Here is a 20,047-nt window from a genome sequence, read left to right on the forward strand (position 1 = left end):
GTTGTCCAGAGAGCGAGTACTAAACATAATTACGAACGTGGAGGATCATCCGCAGCATAGCTAAAAAAAGAATTATGAACAGATTTCGAATAAGACTGCAGCAATATGATCGTGTAGTGCATACGAAAATATAAGGATATGTAAATGAGGACAAGGCGCACTTGTTACAAAAAATTGTGTTTACGCGTTTCAGTGATGTTCGATACAATCTACAGGATGCGGGTGATAATGACGTACTACTTTATGGAGATGAAATTGCGCGCGGTATACACTACTGGCCATTAAAATTGCTACACCACGAATATGACGTGCTACAGGTGCGAAATGTAGCCAACAGGAAGAAGATGCTGTTATATGCAAATGATTAGCTTTTCAGAGCATTTAAACAAGGTTGGCGCCGGTGGCGACACCTACAACGTGCTGACATGAGGAAAATTTCCAATCGATTTCTCATACACAAACAGCAGTTGGCCGGCGTTGCCTGATGAAACGTTGTTGTGATGCCTCGTGTAAAGAGGAGAAATGCGTACCATCACGTTTCCGACTTTGATATAGACCGCGATTGCGGTTTATCGTATCGCGACATTGCTGTCAGCGTTGGTCGACATTAAATGACTGTTAGCAGAATATGGAATCGGTGGGTTCAGGAGGGTAATAAGGACCGCCGTGCTGGATTCCACTAGCAGTCGAGATGACAGGCATCTTATCCGCATGGCTACAACGGATCGTGAAGCCACCTCTCGCTTCCTGAGTCAATAGATGGGGACGTATACAAGACAACAACCACGAACAGTTCGACGACGTTTGCAGCAGCATGAACTATCAGCTCGGAGACCATGGGTGCGGTTACCCTCGACGCTGCATCACAGATAGGAGCGCCTGTGATGGTGTACTCAACGACGAACCTGGGTGCACGAACGGCAAAGCGTCATTTTTTCGGATGAATCCAGGTTCTATTTATAGCATCATGATGGTCGCATCGGTATTTGGTGACATCGCGGTGAACGAACATTGGAAGTGTGTGTTCGCCATCGCCATACTGGCGTATCACCCGGCGTGATGGTATGGTGTGCCATTGGTTACACGTCTCGTTGTTACCTCTTGTTCACATTGACGGCACTTTGAACAGTGGACGTTGCATTTCAGATGTGTTACGACCCGTCTCTCTACCCTTCATTCGATCCCTGCGAAACCCTACATTCCAGCAGGATAATGTACGACCGCTTGTTGCAGGTCCTGTACAGGCCTTTCTGGATACAGAAAATGTTCGACTGCTGCCCTGGCCAGCACATTCCCCAGATCTCTCACCAATTGAAAACGTCTGGTCAATGGTGGCCGAGCAGCTGGCTTGTCACAATACGCCAGTCACTACTCTTGATGAACTGTGGTATCGTGTTGAAACTCATGGGCAGCTGTACCTGTACACGCCATCCAAGCTCTGTTTGACTCAGTGCCCAGGCGTATCAAGGCCGTTATTACGGCCAGGGGTGGTTGTTCTGGGTACTGTTTTCTCAGGATCTATGCACCATAATTGCATGAAAATGTAATCACATGTCAGTTCTAGTATAACAAATTTGTCGAATGAATATCCGTTTATCATCTGCATTTCTTCTTAGTGTAGCAATTTTAATGGCCAGTATTGTAGATTACAGTGATTTCAAGGGATGAGGGGATGGTTGCGTAACTTCAAGCAGTGCTAGAGAGCTGGAAATCTTAAGATAACGGAATTTCGAACAAAGCGTCAAATTGACGATGCACAGCAAACTGGGAAAACTGTGTGAAAATTTATAGAAGCGGTAAAAAAAACTCATCCTCTTGCTCAGTAAGGAAATTGTTTTCAACTCCGACAAATCGGAATTCGGAGAGAAAATGCAAATGAAATGAACCCTGATAATTAGAGGTATCAAGAGAGTTGTATCAAGATCAACGAACATCAAAATCTTAACGCATTCGTATACAGTTATGCTGACCGTTGATCTGGATAGCAAATTGACTGGACAGTTATTTATTGTGCTGCGACAAGCTAGAGGTGCCCTGCCCCCCCACGATTCTTTCTCGGGTGCGTGATCTTGCAAGGGCTGTGGAGAATATTTACGTCACAGCAAGGAAGAGTGTGAAAATGGGCGTAAGACAACTACGGTATGAGCACTGCTTTTGGCCAAAAGCTGGTCTAAATAACATGTCTTCGCTTAATTCCTGGTCTGCGTATAAGAATCATACTCCTACAGAGCAAACTACGACTCCTGAAAAGTGTGTGACATCGCAGTTCGCACCACCTGGAACCACTGGACAAATTCAGTCTCTGCGTGTTTGTTTTTTCGGCGCCCGTAAAACATATTATTTCACTATCTACAGCTACACTTTAAAGGATAGACAGTTTCGCGATAAGCTCCACTAGAGACTGTTCGGCATTCGAGTGCATGCCGTCACATTTCATCAGTTCTCATCACCCCGTTAGACCAATACGTTTAATATGCATTCTGTAAGACTGGACATCTAGCTGGACGTTCCGCACAGTTTGTAACTCCAGAGGGGTTCGTCTTCGATCTTGATGGTGCGAACTTTTGTGATCACTGTGACACGCCATTTATCATTCGGTGTTCATGGCGCAAGTTGAGGGTCTATTTTGAACATTTCCTCAGTGTCGACGATGTCCATTTTGTAAAGTGCAATACATACATCCCTCATTATGATTTGTACCTCCTTGTATAGGCCGTGTTTGCAGTTAAAATTGTCGGATGTGGTCCGCCAGTAATGCAAAACACCGTTTTTTTCTCAGTACCCAAACATGTTTCGGCACCACTGTGCTATCACCAGTGGGTTTTCGTTTTTATTGATTCTGCAATGTGAACATTTTTGCTAAATGATTATAAAATTATGTGAATTTTTAGTTCAAACAACGGACCTTTTCTTTTAATGGCCGAGCGGTTCTAGGCGCTTCAATCTGGAAGCGTACGACAGCTACGGTCGTAGGTTCGAATCCTGCCTCGGGCATGGATGTGTGTGATGTCCTTAGTTAGGTTTAAGTAGTTCTGAGTAGTAGGGGACTGATGACCTCAGATGTTAAGTCCCATGGTGCTCAGCCATTTGAACCATTTTTCTTTTTGTAAATACCTTTACATTTGGTGTGCATGAATTTTCTGAATCACTTGTGTTAATTACTACAGGTAGCTTGTCATCTGCAATCAAACGATGTTCATGAGAAATTTTTTTTGCTGGGAGTTAACCTATCTTCTAGGTTGTAATTCAGCTTTTCGCGATGTTTTCGCGCCTATATTCGTTTTTACTTACGTTTTCGTGTGGCAAGTACTTCCATTCTCCGCATAATGCTGAGGTGCTGTGTTGCACACGTAACTATAACAAGTATTTTTCACAAATAACGTAGTAAAACACTTTTCACTTCACCAGAACACGGTGTGATTGTGGCTTGTTTTGTGTCCCAGCCCAGTCAGTGTTCATTTGTTCATCAGAGAGTTCGGCGCCAAATTTGAATTTTGTTTGCATTTTATTTTTGTGTGTGTGTGTTTTCTGTGCGCTTCTTGGCTGTGTGCGTTGACTTTTATATGCTATTACTTTTGTGTGTAAGTGGCGCGTCTTTGCAGATTTTAGTTTATCTATTGTTCGTGTGTGTGTGTGTGTGTGTGTGTGTGTGTGTGTGTGTGTGTGTGTGTGTGTGTGTGTGTGTGTAGACTTTATCCGTTTGTGCTGTTTTTATTTGTAAAGTTCCTTTAATGTGTTAAATAGTGTGCCCTTGCAGAGTGTAGTGTATTCGATTAAGACCTGTTTTCGTTCTGCTACTGCCTTGTGTATATGGAAGTTTTCCTCAATGGTCAGTTTGCTGTATAGGCTGTGGCTGGGTTTTAGTATTCTTAGGTCTGTTTCTATTGTGGTTGGGTGGTGACTGTTGGCTACAAGGTGGTCAGCAAACGTGCTATGGGAGCTGTTGCTTTTTAAAGCTCTGAGATGTTCTGAATATCTTGTTTTGAAGTTTCTGCACGTTTGTCCTATGTACACCGACTGGCAAGTGTTGCATGTGAGTTCATATATTCCTGATCTGTTAAATTGCCACACGAAAACGTAAGTAAAAACGAATATAGGCGCGAAAACATCGCGAAAAGCTGAATTACATCATAGAAGGTAAGTTAACTCCCAGCAAAAAATTTTCTCATCAACATCGTTCGGTTGCAGATTACAAGCTACCTGTAGTAATTAACACAAAAGTGATCCAGAAAATTCATGCACACCATATGTAAAAGGTATTCACAAAAAGAAGCGATCTGTTGTTTGAACTAAAAATGCACATAATTTTATAATCATTTAACAAAAATTTTCACATTGCAGAATAAATAAAAACGAAAACCTACTGATGATGGCACAGTGGTGCCGAAACATGTTTGGGTACTGAAACGAAAACGGCGTTTTGCATAACTGGTGGACCTCACACCAACAATACATACATCCAAAAATCAAATGGCTCTGAGCACTACGGGACTCAACTTCTGAGATCATCAGTCCACTAGAACTTAGGACTAGTTAAACCTAACTAACCTAAGGACATCACACACATCCATGTCCGAGGCAGGATTCGAACCTGCGACCGTAGCGATCGCGCGGTTCCAGACTGAGGCGCCTAGAACCGTTCGGCCACTCCGGCCGGCAATACATACATCCATTTGAAGTGCCGGACACTTATCTGCTGTCACCCTCCTGATGCATATGGTGAGTCATTGGCAGGTAATATTTTTCCTGTCATAATTGTTAACACAACACTTCAGACGAGCCTTACCAGAGGTTGAAATCAGTCATCCTCGATCTCGAGATCCCAGAGGGAAAGAAACGTTGAGAGGTTAGCAGTAGCCTACTCTGAGTACCGAGTGAGGAGACTGACCTGTGAGCATGCTCTCGTTGACGATGCAGGAGCCAGAGAGGAGGACGGCGTCGCAGTACATGTCGCAGCCGTTGGGTGGGATGACTATGACGTCACCGGGCACCAGCTGCGTCGTCTCCACCTCGAGGGTGCCTCCTCCGGACGTGCCGCGGTCCACCGTCACGACGTCAGTCTTGTGCACCGTGTCGTGCAGGCTGCGCTGGTTCTGCACAGGTCACACGGGCTCGCTCAGTGCAGTCAGTGACTTGTACACTTTTAAAGCACCTGCAGGTGCTACATCAGTGATGATGTCTTTACAACTAGTTTCAGTCACAAATCTTTAATGGGTCGATATAGTACACTGTGCTTAAAAAAGAATCATCCGATTTAAAAAAATCATTTCTATTCCACTACTGGCCGTTAAAATTGCTACACCAAGAAGAAATGCAGATGATAAACGGGTATTTATTGGACAAATATATTATACTAGAACTGACATTTGATTACATATTCACTCAATTTGGATGCACAGATCCTGAGAAATAAATACCCAGAACAACCACCTCTGGCCGTAATAACGGCGTTGATACGCCTGGGCATTGAGTCAAACAGAGCTTGGATGGCGTGTACACGTACAGATGCCCATGCAGCTTCAACACGATACCACAGTTCATCAAGAGTAGTGACTGGCGTACTGTGACGAGCCAGTTGCTGGGCTACCATTGACCAGACGTTTTATATTGGTGAGAGGTATTGAGAATGTGTTGGCCACGGCAGCAGTCGAACATTTTCTGTATCCAGAAAGGCCCATATAGCACCTGCAACATGCGGTCCTGCATTATCCTGCTGAAATGAAGGATTTCGCAGGGATCGAATGAAGGGTAGAGCCACTGGTCGTAACATATGTGAAATGTAACGTCCACTGTTCAAAGAGCCGTCAATGCGAACAAGAGGTGACCGAGACGTGTAACCAATGGCACCCCATACCATCACGCCGGGTGATACGCCAGTATGGCGATGACGAATACTCGCTTCCAATGTGCGTTCACCGCGATGTCGCCAAACAGGGATGCGACTATCGTGATGCTGTAAACGGAACCTGGATTCATCCGAAAAAATGACGTTTTGCCATTCGTGCACCCACGTTTGTCGTTGAGTACACCATCGCAGGCGCTCCTGTCTGTGGTGCAGCGTCAAGGGTAACCGCAGCCATGGTCTCCGAGCTGATAATCCATGCTGCTGCAAACGTCGTCGAACTGTTCGTGCAGATGGTTGTTGTCAGTCACTGGATCTCGACCAACGCGAGGCAGCAATGTCGCGATACGATAAACCGCAATCGCGATAGGCTACAATCCGACCTTTATCAATGTTGGTACGCATTTCTCCTCCTTACACGAGGCATCACAACAACGTTTCACCAGGCAACGCAGGTCAGCTGCTGTTTGAGTATGAGAAATCGGTTGTAGGTGTCGCCTTGTGTGAATGCTCTGAAGAGCTAATCATTTGCATATCACAGCAGCGGTTACATTTCGCATCTGTAGCACGTCATCTTCGGGTTGTAGCAATTTTAATGGCGAGTAGTGTATGTTATTTCAGGTATGTGCGTGAACTACGTACTGTTGGAAATAGCAGACTCTCGAGTTTTACATGGTTCCCGCTAGATAGCAGCAGTGTGCGCCCACTTCAATTCAAGTAAAAGTGGTGTCGGGACAACAGAAAGCGTTTAGTGTTCTACGTTTTTCGCAGTGGGGATCAGTAACGACTGTACAGCGTGACTTCCGCACTAGGTACGGTGTGGATCCACATGTAGCACAGACCATTAGATGATGACATGAAATACTCTGAGAAGGAGGTTGTTTATGTAAAGGAAAAACGCCGGGCCGACCTCGAGTGTCTGACACAGACGTCGAATGGATCCGTCATATTTTCACGAGGTGTCCGCAGATATCCGTTTGCCGTGCAGCTCGATAGCTCAGCATGCCCCCGATGTCCGTCTGGCGTGTGCTGCTTCGACGTTTACATATGAAACCATACAAAATCGAGCTACTGCAAGCTCTTCGTGCAGGAGAGAAACAATAGCGTGCGCAACTTCCTGGCAGATTAAAACTGTGTGCCAGACCGAGACTCGAACTCGGGACTTTTGCCTTTCTCGGACAAGTGCTCTACCATCTGAGCTAGCCAAGCACGACTCACGCCCCGTCCTCACAGCTTTACTTCTGCCAGTACGTCGTCTCCTACTTTCCAAACTGTAGAGAAGCTCACCTGCGAACCTCCAGAACTAGCACTCCTGAAAGAAAGGATATTGCGGAGACATGGCTTAACCACAGCCTGGAGGATGTTTCCAGAATAGTTAAAGTTTGGAAGGTAGGAGACGAGGTACTGGCAGAAGTAAAGCTGTGAGGACGGGGCGTGAATCGTGCTTCGGTAGCTCAGATGGTAGAGCACTTGCCCGCGAAAGGCAAAGGTCCCGAGTTCGAGTCTCGGTCTGTCACACAGTTTTAATCTGCCAAGAAGTTTCATATCAGCGCACACTCCGCTGCAAAGTGAAAATCTCATTCTGCAAGCATCCCCCAGGCTGTGGCTTGCCATGTCTCCGCAATATCCTTTCTTTCGGGAGTGCTAGTTGCGCAGCTTCGCAGGAGAGCTTCTGTAAACTTTGGAAGGTAGGAGACGAGGTACTGGCGGAAGTAAAACTGTGATAACGGGGCTTGGGTCATGCTTGGGTAGCTCAGATGGTAGAGCACTTGCCCGAGAAAGGCAAAGGTCCCGAGTTCGAGTCTCAGTCTGGCACACACTTTTAATCTGCCAGGAAGTTTCATATCAGCGCACACTCCGCTGCAGAGTGAAAATCTCATTCTGGGAACGTCGTGTGCAGTTCTGTAATTTCGCACTGGGAAAGGTGGAGGATGGTAGTTTTCTCCCACGCTTTGTGTTTGGTGACGAGACAACATTCCATATAAATGGAAAGGTGGACCGTCATAATGTGAGAATATAGCGTGCGGAACAACCACATGAAGAAACTTCCTGGCAGATTAAAACTGCGTGCCCGACCGAGACTCGAACTCGGGACCTTTGCCTTTCGCGGGCAAGTGCTCTACCATCTGAGCTACCGAAGCACGACTCACGCCCGGTACTCACAGCTTTAATTCTGCCAGTATCTCGCCTCCTACCTTCCAAACTTTACAGAAGCTCTCCTGCGAAACTTGCAGAACTAGCACTCCTGAAAGAAAGGATATAGCGGAGACATGGCTTAACCACAGCCTGGGGGATGTTTCCAGAATGAGATTTTCACTCTGCAGCGGAGTGTGCGCTGATATGAAACTTCCTGGCAGATTAAAACTGCGGGCCCGACCGAGACTCGAACTCGGGACCTTTGCCTTTCGCGGGCAAGTGCTCTACCATCTGAGCTACCGAAGCATGACTCACGCCCGGTACTCACAGCTTTAATTCTGCCAGTATCTCGTCTCCTACCTACCCCTACTCCGCTGCAGAGTGAAAATCTCATTCTGGAAACATCCCCCAGGCTGTGGCTAAGCCATGTCTCCGCTATATCCTTTCTTTCAGGAGTGCTAGTTCTGCAAGTTTCGCAGGAGAGCTTCTGTAAAGTTTGAAAGGTAGGAGACGAGATACTGGCAGAATTAAAGCTGTGAGTACCCGGCGTGAGTCGTGCTTCGGTAGCTCAGATGGTAGAGCACTTGCCCGCGAAAGGCAAAGGTCCCGAGTTCGAGTCTCGGTCGGGCACGCAGTTTTAATCTGCCAGGAAGTTTCATATCAGCGCACACTCCGCTGCAGAGTGAAAATATCATTCTGGAAACATCCCCCAGGCTGTGGTTAAGCCATGTCTCCGCTATATCCTTTCTTTCAGGAGTGCTAGTTCTGCAAGTTTCGCAGGAGAGCTTCTGTAAAGTTTGGAAGGTAGGAGGCGAGATACTGGCAGAATTAAAGCTGTGAGTACCGGGCGTGAGTCGTGCTTCGGTAGCTCAGATGGTAGAGCACTTGCCCGCGAAAGGCAAAGGTCCCGAGTTCGAGTCTCGGTCGGGCACGCAGTTTTAATCTGCCAGGAAGTTTCATATCAGCGCACACTCCGCTGCAGAGTGAAAATCTCATTCTGGAAACATCCCCCAGGCTGTGGTTAAGCCATGTCTCCGCTATATCCTTTCTTTCAGGAGTGCTAGTTCTGCAAGTTTCGCAGGAGAGCTTCTGTAAAGTTTGGAAGGTAGGAGACGAGATACTGGCAGAATTAAAGCTGTGAGTACCGGCCGTGAGTCGTGCTTCGGTAGCTCAGATGGTAGAGCACTTGCCCGCGAAAGGCAAAGGTCCCGAGTTCGAGTCTCGGTCGGGCACGCAGTTTTAATCTGCCAGGAAGTTTCATATCAGCGCACACTCCGCTGCAGAGTGAAAATCTCATTCTGGAAACATCCCCCAGGCTGTGGTTAAGCCATGTCTCCGCTATATCCTTTCTTTCAGGAGTGCTAGTTCTGCAAGTTTCGCAGGAGAGCTTCTGTAAAGTTTGGAAGGTAGGAGACGAGATACTGGCAGAATTAAAGCTGTGAGTACCGGGCGTGAGTCGTGCTTCGGTAGCTCAGATGGTAGAGCACTTGCCCGCGAAAGGCAAAGGTCCCGAGTTCGAGTCTCGGTCGGGCACGCAGTTTTAATCTGCCAGGAAGTTTCATATCAGCGCACACTCCGCTGCAGAGTGAAAATCTCATTCTGGAAACATCCCCCAGGCTGTGGTTAAGCCATGTCTCCGCTATATCCTTTCTTTCAGGAGTGCTAGTTCTGCAAGTTTCGCAGGAGAGCTTCTGTAAAGTTTGGAAGGTGGGAGGCGAGATACTGGCAGAATTAAAGCTGTGAGTACCGGGCGTGAGTCGTGCTTCGGTAGCTCAGATGGTAGAGCACTTGCCCGCGATAGGCAAAGGTCCCGAGTTCGAGTCTCGGTCGGGCACGCAGTTTTAATCTGCCAGGAAGTTTCATATCAGCGCACACTCCGCTGCAGAGTGAAAATCTCATTCTGGAAACATCCCCCAGGCTGTGGTTAAGCCATGTCTCCGCTATATCCTTTCTTTCAGGAGTGCTAGTTCTGCAAGTTTCGCAGGAGAGCTTCTGTAAAGTTTGGAAGGTAGGAGACGAGATACTGGCAGAATTAAAGCTGTGAGTACCGGGCGTGAGTCGTGCTTCGGTAGCTCAGATGGTAGAGCACTTGCCCGCGAAAGGCAAAGGTCCCGAGTTCGAGTCTCGGTCGGGCACGCAGTTTTAATCTGCCAGGAAGTTTCATATCAGCGCACACTCCGCTGCAGAGTGAAAATCTCATTCTGGAAACATCCCCCAGGCTGTGGTTAAGCCATGTCTCCGCTATATCCTTTCTTTCAGGAGTGCTAGTTCTGCAAGTTTCGCAGGAGAGCTTCTGTAAAGTTTGGAAGGTAGGAGACGAGATACTGGCAGAATTAAAGCTGTGAGTACCGGGCGTGAGTCGTGCTTCGGTAGCTCAGATGGTAGAGCACTTGCCCGCGAAAGGCAAAGGTCCCGAGTTCGAGTCTCGGTCGGGCACGCAGTTTTAATCTGCCAGGAAGTTTCATATCAGCGCACACTCCGCTGCAGAGTGAAAATCTCATTCTGGAAACATCCCCCAGGCTGTGGTTAAGCCATGTCTCCGCTATATCCTTTCTTTCAGGAGTGCTAGTTCTGCAAGTTTCGCAGGAGAGCTTCTGTAAAGTTTGGAAGGTAGGAGACGAGATACTGGCAGAATTAAAGCTGTGAGTACCGGGCGTGAGTCGTGCTTCGGTAGCTCAGATGGTAGAGCACTTGCCCGCGAAAGGCAAAGGTCCCGAGTTCGAGTCTCGGTCGGGCACGCAGTTTTAATCTGCCAGGAAGTTTCATATCAGCGCACACTCCGCTGCAGAGTGAAAATCTCATTCTGGAAACATCCCCCAGGCTGTGGTTAAGCCATGTCTCCGCTATATCCTTTCTTTCAGGAGTGCTAGTTCTGCAAGTTTCGCAGGAGAGCTTCTGTAAAGTTTGGAAGGTAGGAGACGAGATACTGGCAGAATTAAAGCTGTGAGTACCGGGCGTGAGTCGTGCTTCGGTAGCTCAGATGGTAGAGCACTTGCCCGCGAAAGGCAAAGGTCCCGAGTTCGAGTCTCGGTCGGGCACGCAGTTTTAATCTGCCAGGAAGTTTCATATCAGCGCACACTCCGCTGCAGAGTGAAAATCTCATTCTGGAAACATCCCCCAGGCTGTGGTTAAGCCATGTCTCCGCTATATCCTTTCTTTCAGGAGTGCTAGTTCTGCAAGTTTCGCAGGAGAGCTTCTGTAAAGTTTGGAAGGTGGGAGGCGAGATACTGGCAGAATTAAAGCTGTGAGTACCGGGCGTGAGTCGTGCTTCGGTAGCTCAGATGGTAGAGCACTTGCCCGCGATAGGCAAAGGTCCCGAGTTCGAGTCTCGGTCGGGCACGCAGTTTTAATCTGCCAGGAAGTTTCATATCAGCGCACACTCCGCTGCAGAGTGAAAATCTCATTCTGGAAACATCCCCCAGGCTGTGGTTAAGCCATGTCTCCGCTATATCCTTTCTTTCAGGAGTGCTAGTTCTGCAAGTTTCGCAGGAGAGCTTCTGTAAAGTTTGGAAGGTAGGAGACGAGATACTGGCAGAATTAAAGCTGTGAGTACCGGGCGTGAGTCGTGCTTCGGTAGCTCAGATGGTAGAGCACTTGCCCGCGAAAGGCAAAGGTCCCGAGTTCGAGTCTCGGTCGGGCACGCAGTTTTAATCTGCCAGGAAGTTTCATATGAGCGCACACTCCGCTGCAGAGTGAAAATCTCATTCTGGAAACATCCCCCAGGCTGTGGTTAAGCCATGTCTCCGCTATATCCTTTCTTTCAGGAGTGCTAGTTCTGCAAGTTTCGCAGGAGAGCTTCTGTAAAGTTTGGAAGGTAGGAGACGAGATACTGGCAGAATTAAAGCTGTGAGTACCGGGCGTGAGTCGTGCTTCGGTAGCTCAGATGGTAGAGCACTTGCCCGCGAAAGGCAAAGGTCCCGAGTTCGAGTCTCGGTCGGGCACGCAGTTTTAATCTGCCAGGAAGTTTCATATCAGCGCACACTCCGCTGCAGAGTGAAAATCTCATTCTAGAAACATCCCCCAGGCTGTGGTTAAGCCATGTCTCCGCTATATCCTTTCTTTCAGGAGTGCTAGTTCTGCAAGTTTCGCAGGAGAGCTTCTGTAAAGTTTGGAAGGTAGGAGAGGAGATACTGGCAGAATTAAAGCTGTGAGTACCGGGCGTGAGTCGTGCTTCGGTAGCTCAGATGGTAGAGCACTTGCCCGCGAAAGGCAAAGGTCCCGAGTTCGAGTCTCGGTCGGGCACGCAGTTTTAATCTGCCAGGAAGTTTCATATCAGCGCACACTCCGCTGCAGAGTGAAAATCTCATTCTGGAAACATCCCCCAGGCTGTGGTTAAGCCATGTCTCCGCTATATCATTTCTTTCAGGAGTGCTAGTTCTGCAAGTTTCGCAGGAGAGCTTCTGTAAAGTTTGGAAGGTAGGAGGCGAGATACTAGCAGAATTAAAGCTGTGAGTACCGGGCGTGAGTCGTGCTTCGGTAGCTCAGATGGTAGAGCACTTGCCCGCGAAAGGCAAAGGTCCCGAGTTCGAGTCTCGGTCGGGCACGCAGTTTTAATCTGCCAGGAAGTTTCATATCAGCGCACACTCCGCTGCAGAGTGAAAATCTCATTCTGGAAACATCCCCCAGGCTGTGGTTAAGCCATGTCTCCGCTATATCCTTTCTTTCAGGAGTGCTAGTTCTGCAAGTTTCGCAGGAGAGCTTCTGTAAAGTTTGGAAGGTGGGAGGCGAGATACTGGCAGAATTAAAGCTGTGAGTACCGGGCGTGAGTCGTGCTTCGGTAGCTCAGATGGTAGAGCACTTGCCCGCGAAAGGCAAAGATCCCGAGTTCGCGTCTCGGTCGGGCACGCAGTTTTAATCTGCCAGGAAGTTTCATATCAGCGCACACTCCGCTGCAGAGTGAAAATCTCATTCTGGAAACATCCCCCAGGCTGTGGTTAAGCCATGTCTCCGCTATATCCTTTCTTTCAGGAGTGCTAGTTCTGCAAGATTCGCAGGAGAGCTTCTGTAAAGTTTGGAAGGTGGGAGGCGAGATACTGGCAGAATTAAAGCTGTGAGTACCGGGCGTGAGTCGTGCTTCGGTAGCTCAGATGGTAGAGCACTTGCCCGCGAAAGGCAAAGGTCCCGAGTTCGAGTCTCGGTCGGGCACGCAGTTTTAATCTGCCAGGAAGTTTCATATCAGCGCACACTCCGCTGCAGAGTGAAAATCTCATTCTGGAAACATCCCCCAGGCTGTGGTTAAGCCATGTCTCCGCTATATCCTTTCTTTCAGGAGTGCTAGTTCTGCAAGTTTCGCAGGAGAGCTTCTGTAAAGTTTGGAAGGTAGGAGACGAGATACTGGCAGAATTAAAGCTGTGAGTACCGGGCGTGAGTCGTGCTTCGGTAGCTCAGATGGTAGAGCACTTGCCCGCGATAGGCAAAGGTCCCGAGTTCGAGTCTCGGTCGGGCACGCAGTTTTAATCTGCCAGGAAGTTTCATATCAGCGCACACTCCGCTGCAGAGTGAAAATCTCATTCTGGAAACATCCCCCAGGCTGTGGTTAAGCCATGTCTCCGCTATATCCTTTCTTTCAGGAGTGCTAGTTCTGCAAGTTTCGCAGGAGAGCTTCTGTAAAGTTTGGAAGGTAGGAGACGAGATACTGGCAGAATTAAAGCTGTGAGTACCGGGCGTGAGTCGTGCTTCGGTAGCTCAGATGGTAGAGCACTTGCCCGCGAAAGGCAAAGGTCCCGAGTTCGAGTCTCGGTCGGGCACGCAGTTTTAATCTGCCAGGAAGTTTCATATCAGCGCACACTCCGCTGCAGAGTGAAAATCTCATTCTGGAAACATCCCCCAGGCTGTGGTTAAGCCATGTCTCCGCTATATCATTTCTTTCAGGAGTGCTAGTTCTGCAAGTTTCGCAGGAGAGCTTCTGTAAAGTTTGGAAGGTAGGAGACGAGATACTGGCAGAATTAAAGCTGTGAGTACCGGGCGTGAGTCGTGCTTCGGTAGCTCAGATGGTAGAGCACTTGCCCGCGAAAGGCAAAGGTCCCGAGTTCGAGTCTCGGTCGGGCACGCAGTTTTAATCTGCCAGGAAGTTTCATATCAGCGCACACTCCGCTGCAGAGTGAAAATCTCATTCTGGAAACATCCCCCAGGCTGTGGTTAAGCCATGTCTCCGCTATATCCTTTCTTTCAGGAGTGCTAGTTCTGCAAGTTTCGCAGGAGAGCTTCTGTAAAGTTTGGAAGGTAGGAGAGGAGATACTGGCAGAATTAAAGCTGTGAGTACCGGGCGTGAGTCGTGCTTCGGTAGCTCAGATGGTAGAGCACTTGCCCGCGAAAGGCAAAGGTCCCGAGTTCGAGTCTCGGTCGGGCACGCAGTTTTAATCTGCCAGGAAGTTTCATATCAGCGCACACTCCGCTGCAGAGTGAAAATCTCATTCTGGAAACATCCCCCAGGCTGTGGTTAAGCCATGTCTCCGCTATATCATTTCTTTCAGGAGTGCTAGTTCTGCAAGTTTCGCAGGAGAGCTTCTGTAAAGTTTGGAAGGTAGGAGGCGAGATACTAGCAGAATTAAAGCTGTGAGTACCGGGCGTGAGTCGTGCTTCGGTAGCTCAGATGGTAGAGCACTTGCCCGCGAAAGGCAAAGGTCCCGAGTTCGAGTCTCGGTCGGGCACGCAGTTTTAATCTGCCAGGAAGTTTCATATCAGCGCACACTCCGCTGCAGAGTGAAAATCTCATTCTGGAAACATCCCCCAGGCTGTGGTTAAGCCATGTCTCCGCTATATCCTTTCTTTCAGGAGTGCTAGTTCTGCAAGTTTCGCAGGAGAGCTTCTGTAAAGTTTGGAAGGTGGGAGGCGAGATACTGGCAGAATTAAAGCTGTGAGTACCGGGCGTGAGTCGTGCTTCGGTAGCTCAGATGGTAGAGCACTTGCCCGCGAAAGGCAAAGATCCCGAGTTCGCGTCTCGGTCGGGCACGCAGTTTTAATCTGCCAGGAAGTTTCATATCAGCGCACACTCCGCTGCAGAGTGAAAATCTCATTCTGGAAACATCCCCCAGGCTGTGGTTAAGCCATGTCTCCGCTATATCCTTTCTTTCAGGAGTGCTAGTTCTGCAAGATTCGCAGGAGAGCTTCTGTAAAGTTTGGAAGGTGGGAGGCGAGATACTGGCAGAATTAAAGCTGTGAGTACCGGGCGTGAGTCGTGCTTCGGTAGCTCAGATGGTAGAGCACTTGCCCGCGAAAGGCAAAGGTCCCGAGTTCGAGTCTCGGTCGGGCACGCAGTTTTAATCTGCCAGGAAGTTTCATATCAGCGCACACTCCGCTGCAGAGTGAAAATCTCATTCTGGAAACATCCCCCAGGCTGTGGTTAAGCCATGTCTCCGCTATATCCTTTCTTTCAGGAGTGCTAGTTCTGCAAGTTTCGCAGGAGAGCTTCTGTAAAGTTTGGAAGGTAGGAGACGAGATACTGGCAGAATTAAAGCTGTGAGTACCGGGCGTGAGTCGTGCTTCGGTAGCTCAGATGGTAGAGCACTTGCCCGCGATAGGCAAAGGTCCCGAGTTCGAGTCTCGGTCGGGCACGCAGTTTTAATCTGCCAGGAAGTTTCATATCAGCGCACACTCCGCTGCAGAGTGAAAATCTCATTCTGGAAACATCCCCCAGGCTGTGGTTAAGCCATGTCTCCGCTATATCCTTTCTTTCAGGAGTGCTAGTTCTGCAAGTTTCGCAGGAGAGCTTCTGTAAAGTTTGGAAGGTAGGAGACGAGATACTGGCAGAATTAAAGCTGTGAGTACCGGGCGTGAGTCGTGCTTCGGTAGCTCAGATGGTAGAGCACTTGCCCGCGAAAGGCAAAGGTCCCGAGTTCGAGTCTCGGTCGGGCACGCAGTTTTAATCTGCCAGGAAGTTTCATATCAGCGCACACTCCGCTGCAGAGTGAAAATCTCATTCTGGAAACAGCCCCCAGGCTGTGGTTAAGCCATGTCTCCGCTATATCCTTTCTTTCAGGAGTGCTAGTTCTGCAAGTTTCGCAGGAGAGCTTCTGTAAAGTTTGGAAGGTAGGAGACGAGATACTGGCAGAATTAAAGCTGTGAGTACCGGGCGTGAGTCGTGCTTCGGTAGCTCAGATGGTAGAGCACTTGCCCGCGAAAGGCAAAGGTCCCGAGTTCGAGTCTCGGTCGGGCACGCAGTTTTAATCTGCCAGGAAGTTTCATATCAGCGCACACTCCGCTGCAGAGTGAAAATCTCATTCTGGAAACATCCCCCAGGCTGTGGTTAAGCCATGTCTCCGCTATATCCTTTCTTTCAGGAGTGCTAGTTCTGCAAGTTTCGCAGGAGAGCTTCTGTAAAGTTTGGAAGGTGGGAGGCGAGATACTGGCAGAATTAAAGCTGTGAGTACCGGGCGTGAGTCGTGCTTCGGTAGCTCAGATGGTAGAGCACTTGCCCGCGAAAGGCAAAGATCCCGAGTTCGCGTCTCGGTCGGGCACGCAGTTTTAATCTGCCAGGAAGTTTCATATCAGCGCACACTCCGCTGCAGAGTGAAAATCTCATTCTGGAAACATCCCCCAGGCTGTGGTTAAGCCATGTCTCCGCTATATCCTTTCTTTCAGGAGTGCTAGTTCTGCAAGTTTCGCAGGAGAGCTTCTGTAAAGTTTGGAAGGTAGGAGACGAGATACTGGCAGAATTAAAGCTGTGAGTACCGGGCGTGAGTCGTGCTTCGGTAGCTCAGATGGTAGAGCACTTGCCCGCGAAAGGCAAAGGTCCCGAGTTCGAGTCTCGGTCGGGCACGCAGTTTTAATCTGCCAGGAAGTTTCATATCAGCGCACACTCCGCTGCAGAGTGAAAATCTCATTCTGGAAACATCCCCCAGGCTGTGGTTAAGCCATGTCTCCGCTATATCCTTTCTTTCAGGAGTGCTAGTTCTGCAAGTTTCGCAGGAGAGCTTCTGTAAAGTTTGGAAGGTAGGAGACGAGATACTGGCAGAATTAAAGCTGTGAGTACCGGGCGTGAGTCGTGCTTCGGTAGCTCAGATGGTAGAGCACTTGCCCGCGAAAGGCAAAGGTCCCGAGTTCGAGTCTCGGTCGGGCACGCAGTTTTAATCTGCCAGGAAGTTTCATATCAGCGCACACTCCGCTGCAGAGTGAAAATCTCATTCTGGAAACATCCCCCAGGCTGTGGTTAAGCCATGTCTCCGCTATATCCTTTCTTTCAGGAGTGCTAGTTCTGCAAGATTCGCAGGAGAGCTTCTGTAAAGTTTGGAAGGTGGGAGGCGAGATACTGGCAGAATTAAAGCTGTGAGTACCGGGCGTGAGTCGTGCTTCGGTAGCTCAGATGGTAGAGCACTTGCCCGCGAAAGGCAAAGATCCCGAGTTCGCGTCTCGGTCGGGCACGCAGTTTTAATCTGCCAGGAAGTTTCATATCAGCGCACACTCCGCTGCAGAGTGAAAATCTCATTCTGGAAACATCCCCCAGGCTGTGGTTAAGCCATGTCTCCGCTATATCCTTTCTTTCAGGAGTGCTAGTTCTGCAAGATTCGCAGGAGAGCTTCTGTAAAGTTTAGAAGGTGGGAGGCGAGATACTGGCAGAATTAAAGCTGTGAGTACCGGGCGTGAGTCGTGCTTCGGTAGCTCAGATGGTAGAGCACTTGCCCGCGAAAGGCAAAGGTCCCGAGTTCGAGTCTCGGTCGGGCACGCAGTTTTAATCTGCCAGGAAGTTTCATATCAGCGCACACTCCGCTGCAGAGTGAAAATCTCATTCTGGAAACATCCCCCAGGCTGTTGTTAAGCCATGTCTCCGCTATATCCTTTCTTTCAGGAGTGCTAGTTCTGCAAGTTTCGCAGGAGAGCTTCTGTAAAGTTTGGAAGGTAGGAGACGAGATACTGGCAGAATTAAAGCTGTGAGTACCGGGCGTGAGTCGTGCTTCGGTAGCTCAGATGGTAGAGCACTTGCCCGCGAAAGGCAAAGGTCCCGAGTTCGAGTCTCGGTTGGGCACGCAGTTTTAATCTGCCAGGAAGTTTCACATCAGCGCACACTCCGCTGCAGAGTGAAAATCTCATTCTGGAAACATCCCCCAGGCTGTGGTTAAGCCATGTCTCCGCTATATCCTTTCTTTCAGGAGTGCTAGTTCTGCAAGTTTCGCAGGAGAGCTTCTGTAAAGTTTGGAAGGTAGGAGACGAGATACTGGCAGAATTAAAGCTGTGAGTACCGGCCGTGAGTCGTGCTTCGGTAGCTCAGATGGTAGAGCACTTGCCCGCGAAAGGCAAAGGTCCCGAGTTCGAGTCTCGGTCGGGCACGCAGTTTTAATCTGCCAGGAAGTTTCATATCAGCGCACACTCCGCTGCAGAGTGAAAATCTCATTCTGGAAACATCCCCCAGGCTGTGGTTAAGCCATGTCTCCGCTATATCCTTTCTTTCAGGAGTGCTAGTTCTGCAAGTTTCGCAGGAGAGCTTCTGTAAAGTTTGGAAGGTAGGAGACGAGATACTGGCAGAATTAAAGCTGTGAGTACCGGGCGTGAGTCGTGCTTCGGTAGCTCAGATGGTAGAGCACTTGCCCGCGAAAGGCAAAGGTCCCGAGTTCGAGTCTCGGTCGGGCACGCAGTTTTAATCTGCCAGGAAGTTTCATATCAGCGCACACTCCGCTGCAGAGTGAAAATCTCATTCTGGAAACATCCCCCAGGCTGTGGTTAAGCCATGTCTCCGCTATATCCTTTCTTTCAGGAGTGCTAGTTCTGCAAGTTTCGCAGGAGAGCTTCTGTAAAGTTTGGAAGGTGGGAGGCGAGATACTGGCAGAATTAAAGCTGTGAGTACCGGGCGTGAGTCGTGCTTCGGTAGCTCAGATGGTAGAGCACTTGCCCGCGAAAGGCAAAGATCCCGAGTTCGCGTCTCGGTCGGGCACGCAGTTTTAATCTGCCAGGAAGTTTCATATCAGCGCACACTCCGCTGCAGAGTGAAAATCTCATTCTGGAAACATCCCCCAGGCTGTGGTTAAGCCATGTCTCCGCTATATCCTTTCTTTCAGGAGTGCTAGTTCTGCAAGTTTCGCAGGAGAGCTTCTGTAAAGTTTGGAAGGTAGGAGGCGAGATACTGGCAGAATTAAAGCTGTGAGTACCGGGCGTGAGTCGTGCTTCGGTAGCTCAGATGGTAGAGCACTTGCCCGCGAAAGGCAAAGGTCCCGAGTTCGAGTCTCGGTCGGGCACGCAGTTTTAATCTGCCAGGAAGTTTCATATCAGCGCACACTCCGCTGCAGAGTGAAAATCTCATTCTGGAAACATCCCCCAGGCTGTGGTTAAGCCATGTCTCCGCTATATCCTTTCTTTCAGGAGTGCTAGTTCTGCAAGTTTCGCAGGAGAGCTTCTGTAAAGTTTGGAAGGTAGGAGGCGAGATACTGGCAGAATTAAAGCTGTGAGTACCGGGCGTGAGTCGTGCTTCGGTAGCTCAGATGGTAGAGCACTTGCCCGCGAAAGGCAAAGGTCCCGAGTTCGAGTCTCGGTCGGGCACGCAGTTTTAATCTGCCAGGAAGTTTCATATCAGCGCACACTCCGCTGCAGAGTGAAAATCTCATTCTGGAAACATCCCCCAGGCTGTGGTTAAGCCATGTCTCCGCTATATCCTTTCTTTCAGGAGTGCTAGTTCTGCAAGTTTCGCAGGAGAGCTTCTGTAAAGTTTGGAAGGTAGGAGACGAGATACTGGCAGAATTAAAGCTGTGAGTACCGGGCGTGAGTCGTGCTTTGGTAGCTCAGATGGTAGAGCACTTGCCCGCGAAAGGCAAAGGTCCCGAGTTCGAGTCTCGGTCGGGCACGCAGTTTTAATCTGCCAGGAAGTTTCATATCAGCGCACACTCCGCTGCAGAGTGAAAATCTCATTCTGGAAACATCCCCCAGGCTGTGGTTAAGCCATGTCTCCGCTATATCCTTTCTTTCAGGAGTGCTAGTTCTGCAAGTTTCGCAGGAGAGCTTCTGTAAAGTTTGGAAGGTAGGAGGCGAGATACTGGCAGAATTAAAGCTGTGAGTACCGGCCGTGAGTCGTGCTTCGGTAGCTCAGATGGTAGAGCACTTGCCCGCGAAAGGCAAAGGTCCCGAGTTCGAGTCTCGGTCGGGCAC

General features: G+C 49.1%; 1 protein-coding gene across 1 annotated transcript in view; it reads right to left on the reverse strand.

The window, feature by feature from the left end:
- LOC126412386 (polyamine-transporting ATPase 13A3-like) overlaps window positions 1-20,047 on the reverse strand; it is a 419,382-nt gene that overhangs the window by 91,298 nt on the left and 308,037 nt on the right. The window contains exon 8 of the mRNA XM_050081962.1: window positions 4,889-5,093. Coding sequence (XP_049937919.1) covers window positions 4,889-5,093 — 205 coding nt within the window. The remainder of the gene's footprint in view (window positions 1-4,888; window positions 5,094-20,047) is intronic.

This window comes from Schistocerca serialis, chromosome 7, assembly GCF_023864345.2.
Source record: "Schistocerca serialis cubense isolate TAMUIC-IGC-003099 chromosome 7, iqSchSeri2.2, whole genome shotgun sequence".
Taxonomy (NCBI): Eukaryota; Metazoa; Arthropoda; class Insecta; order Orthoptera; family Acrididae; genus Schistocerca; species Schistocerca serialis.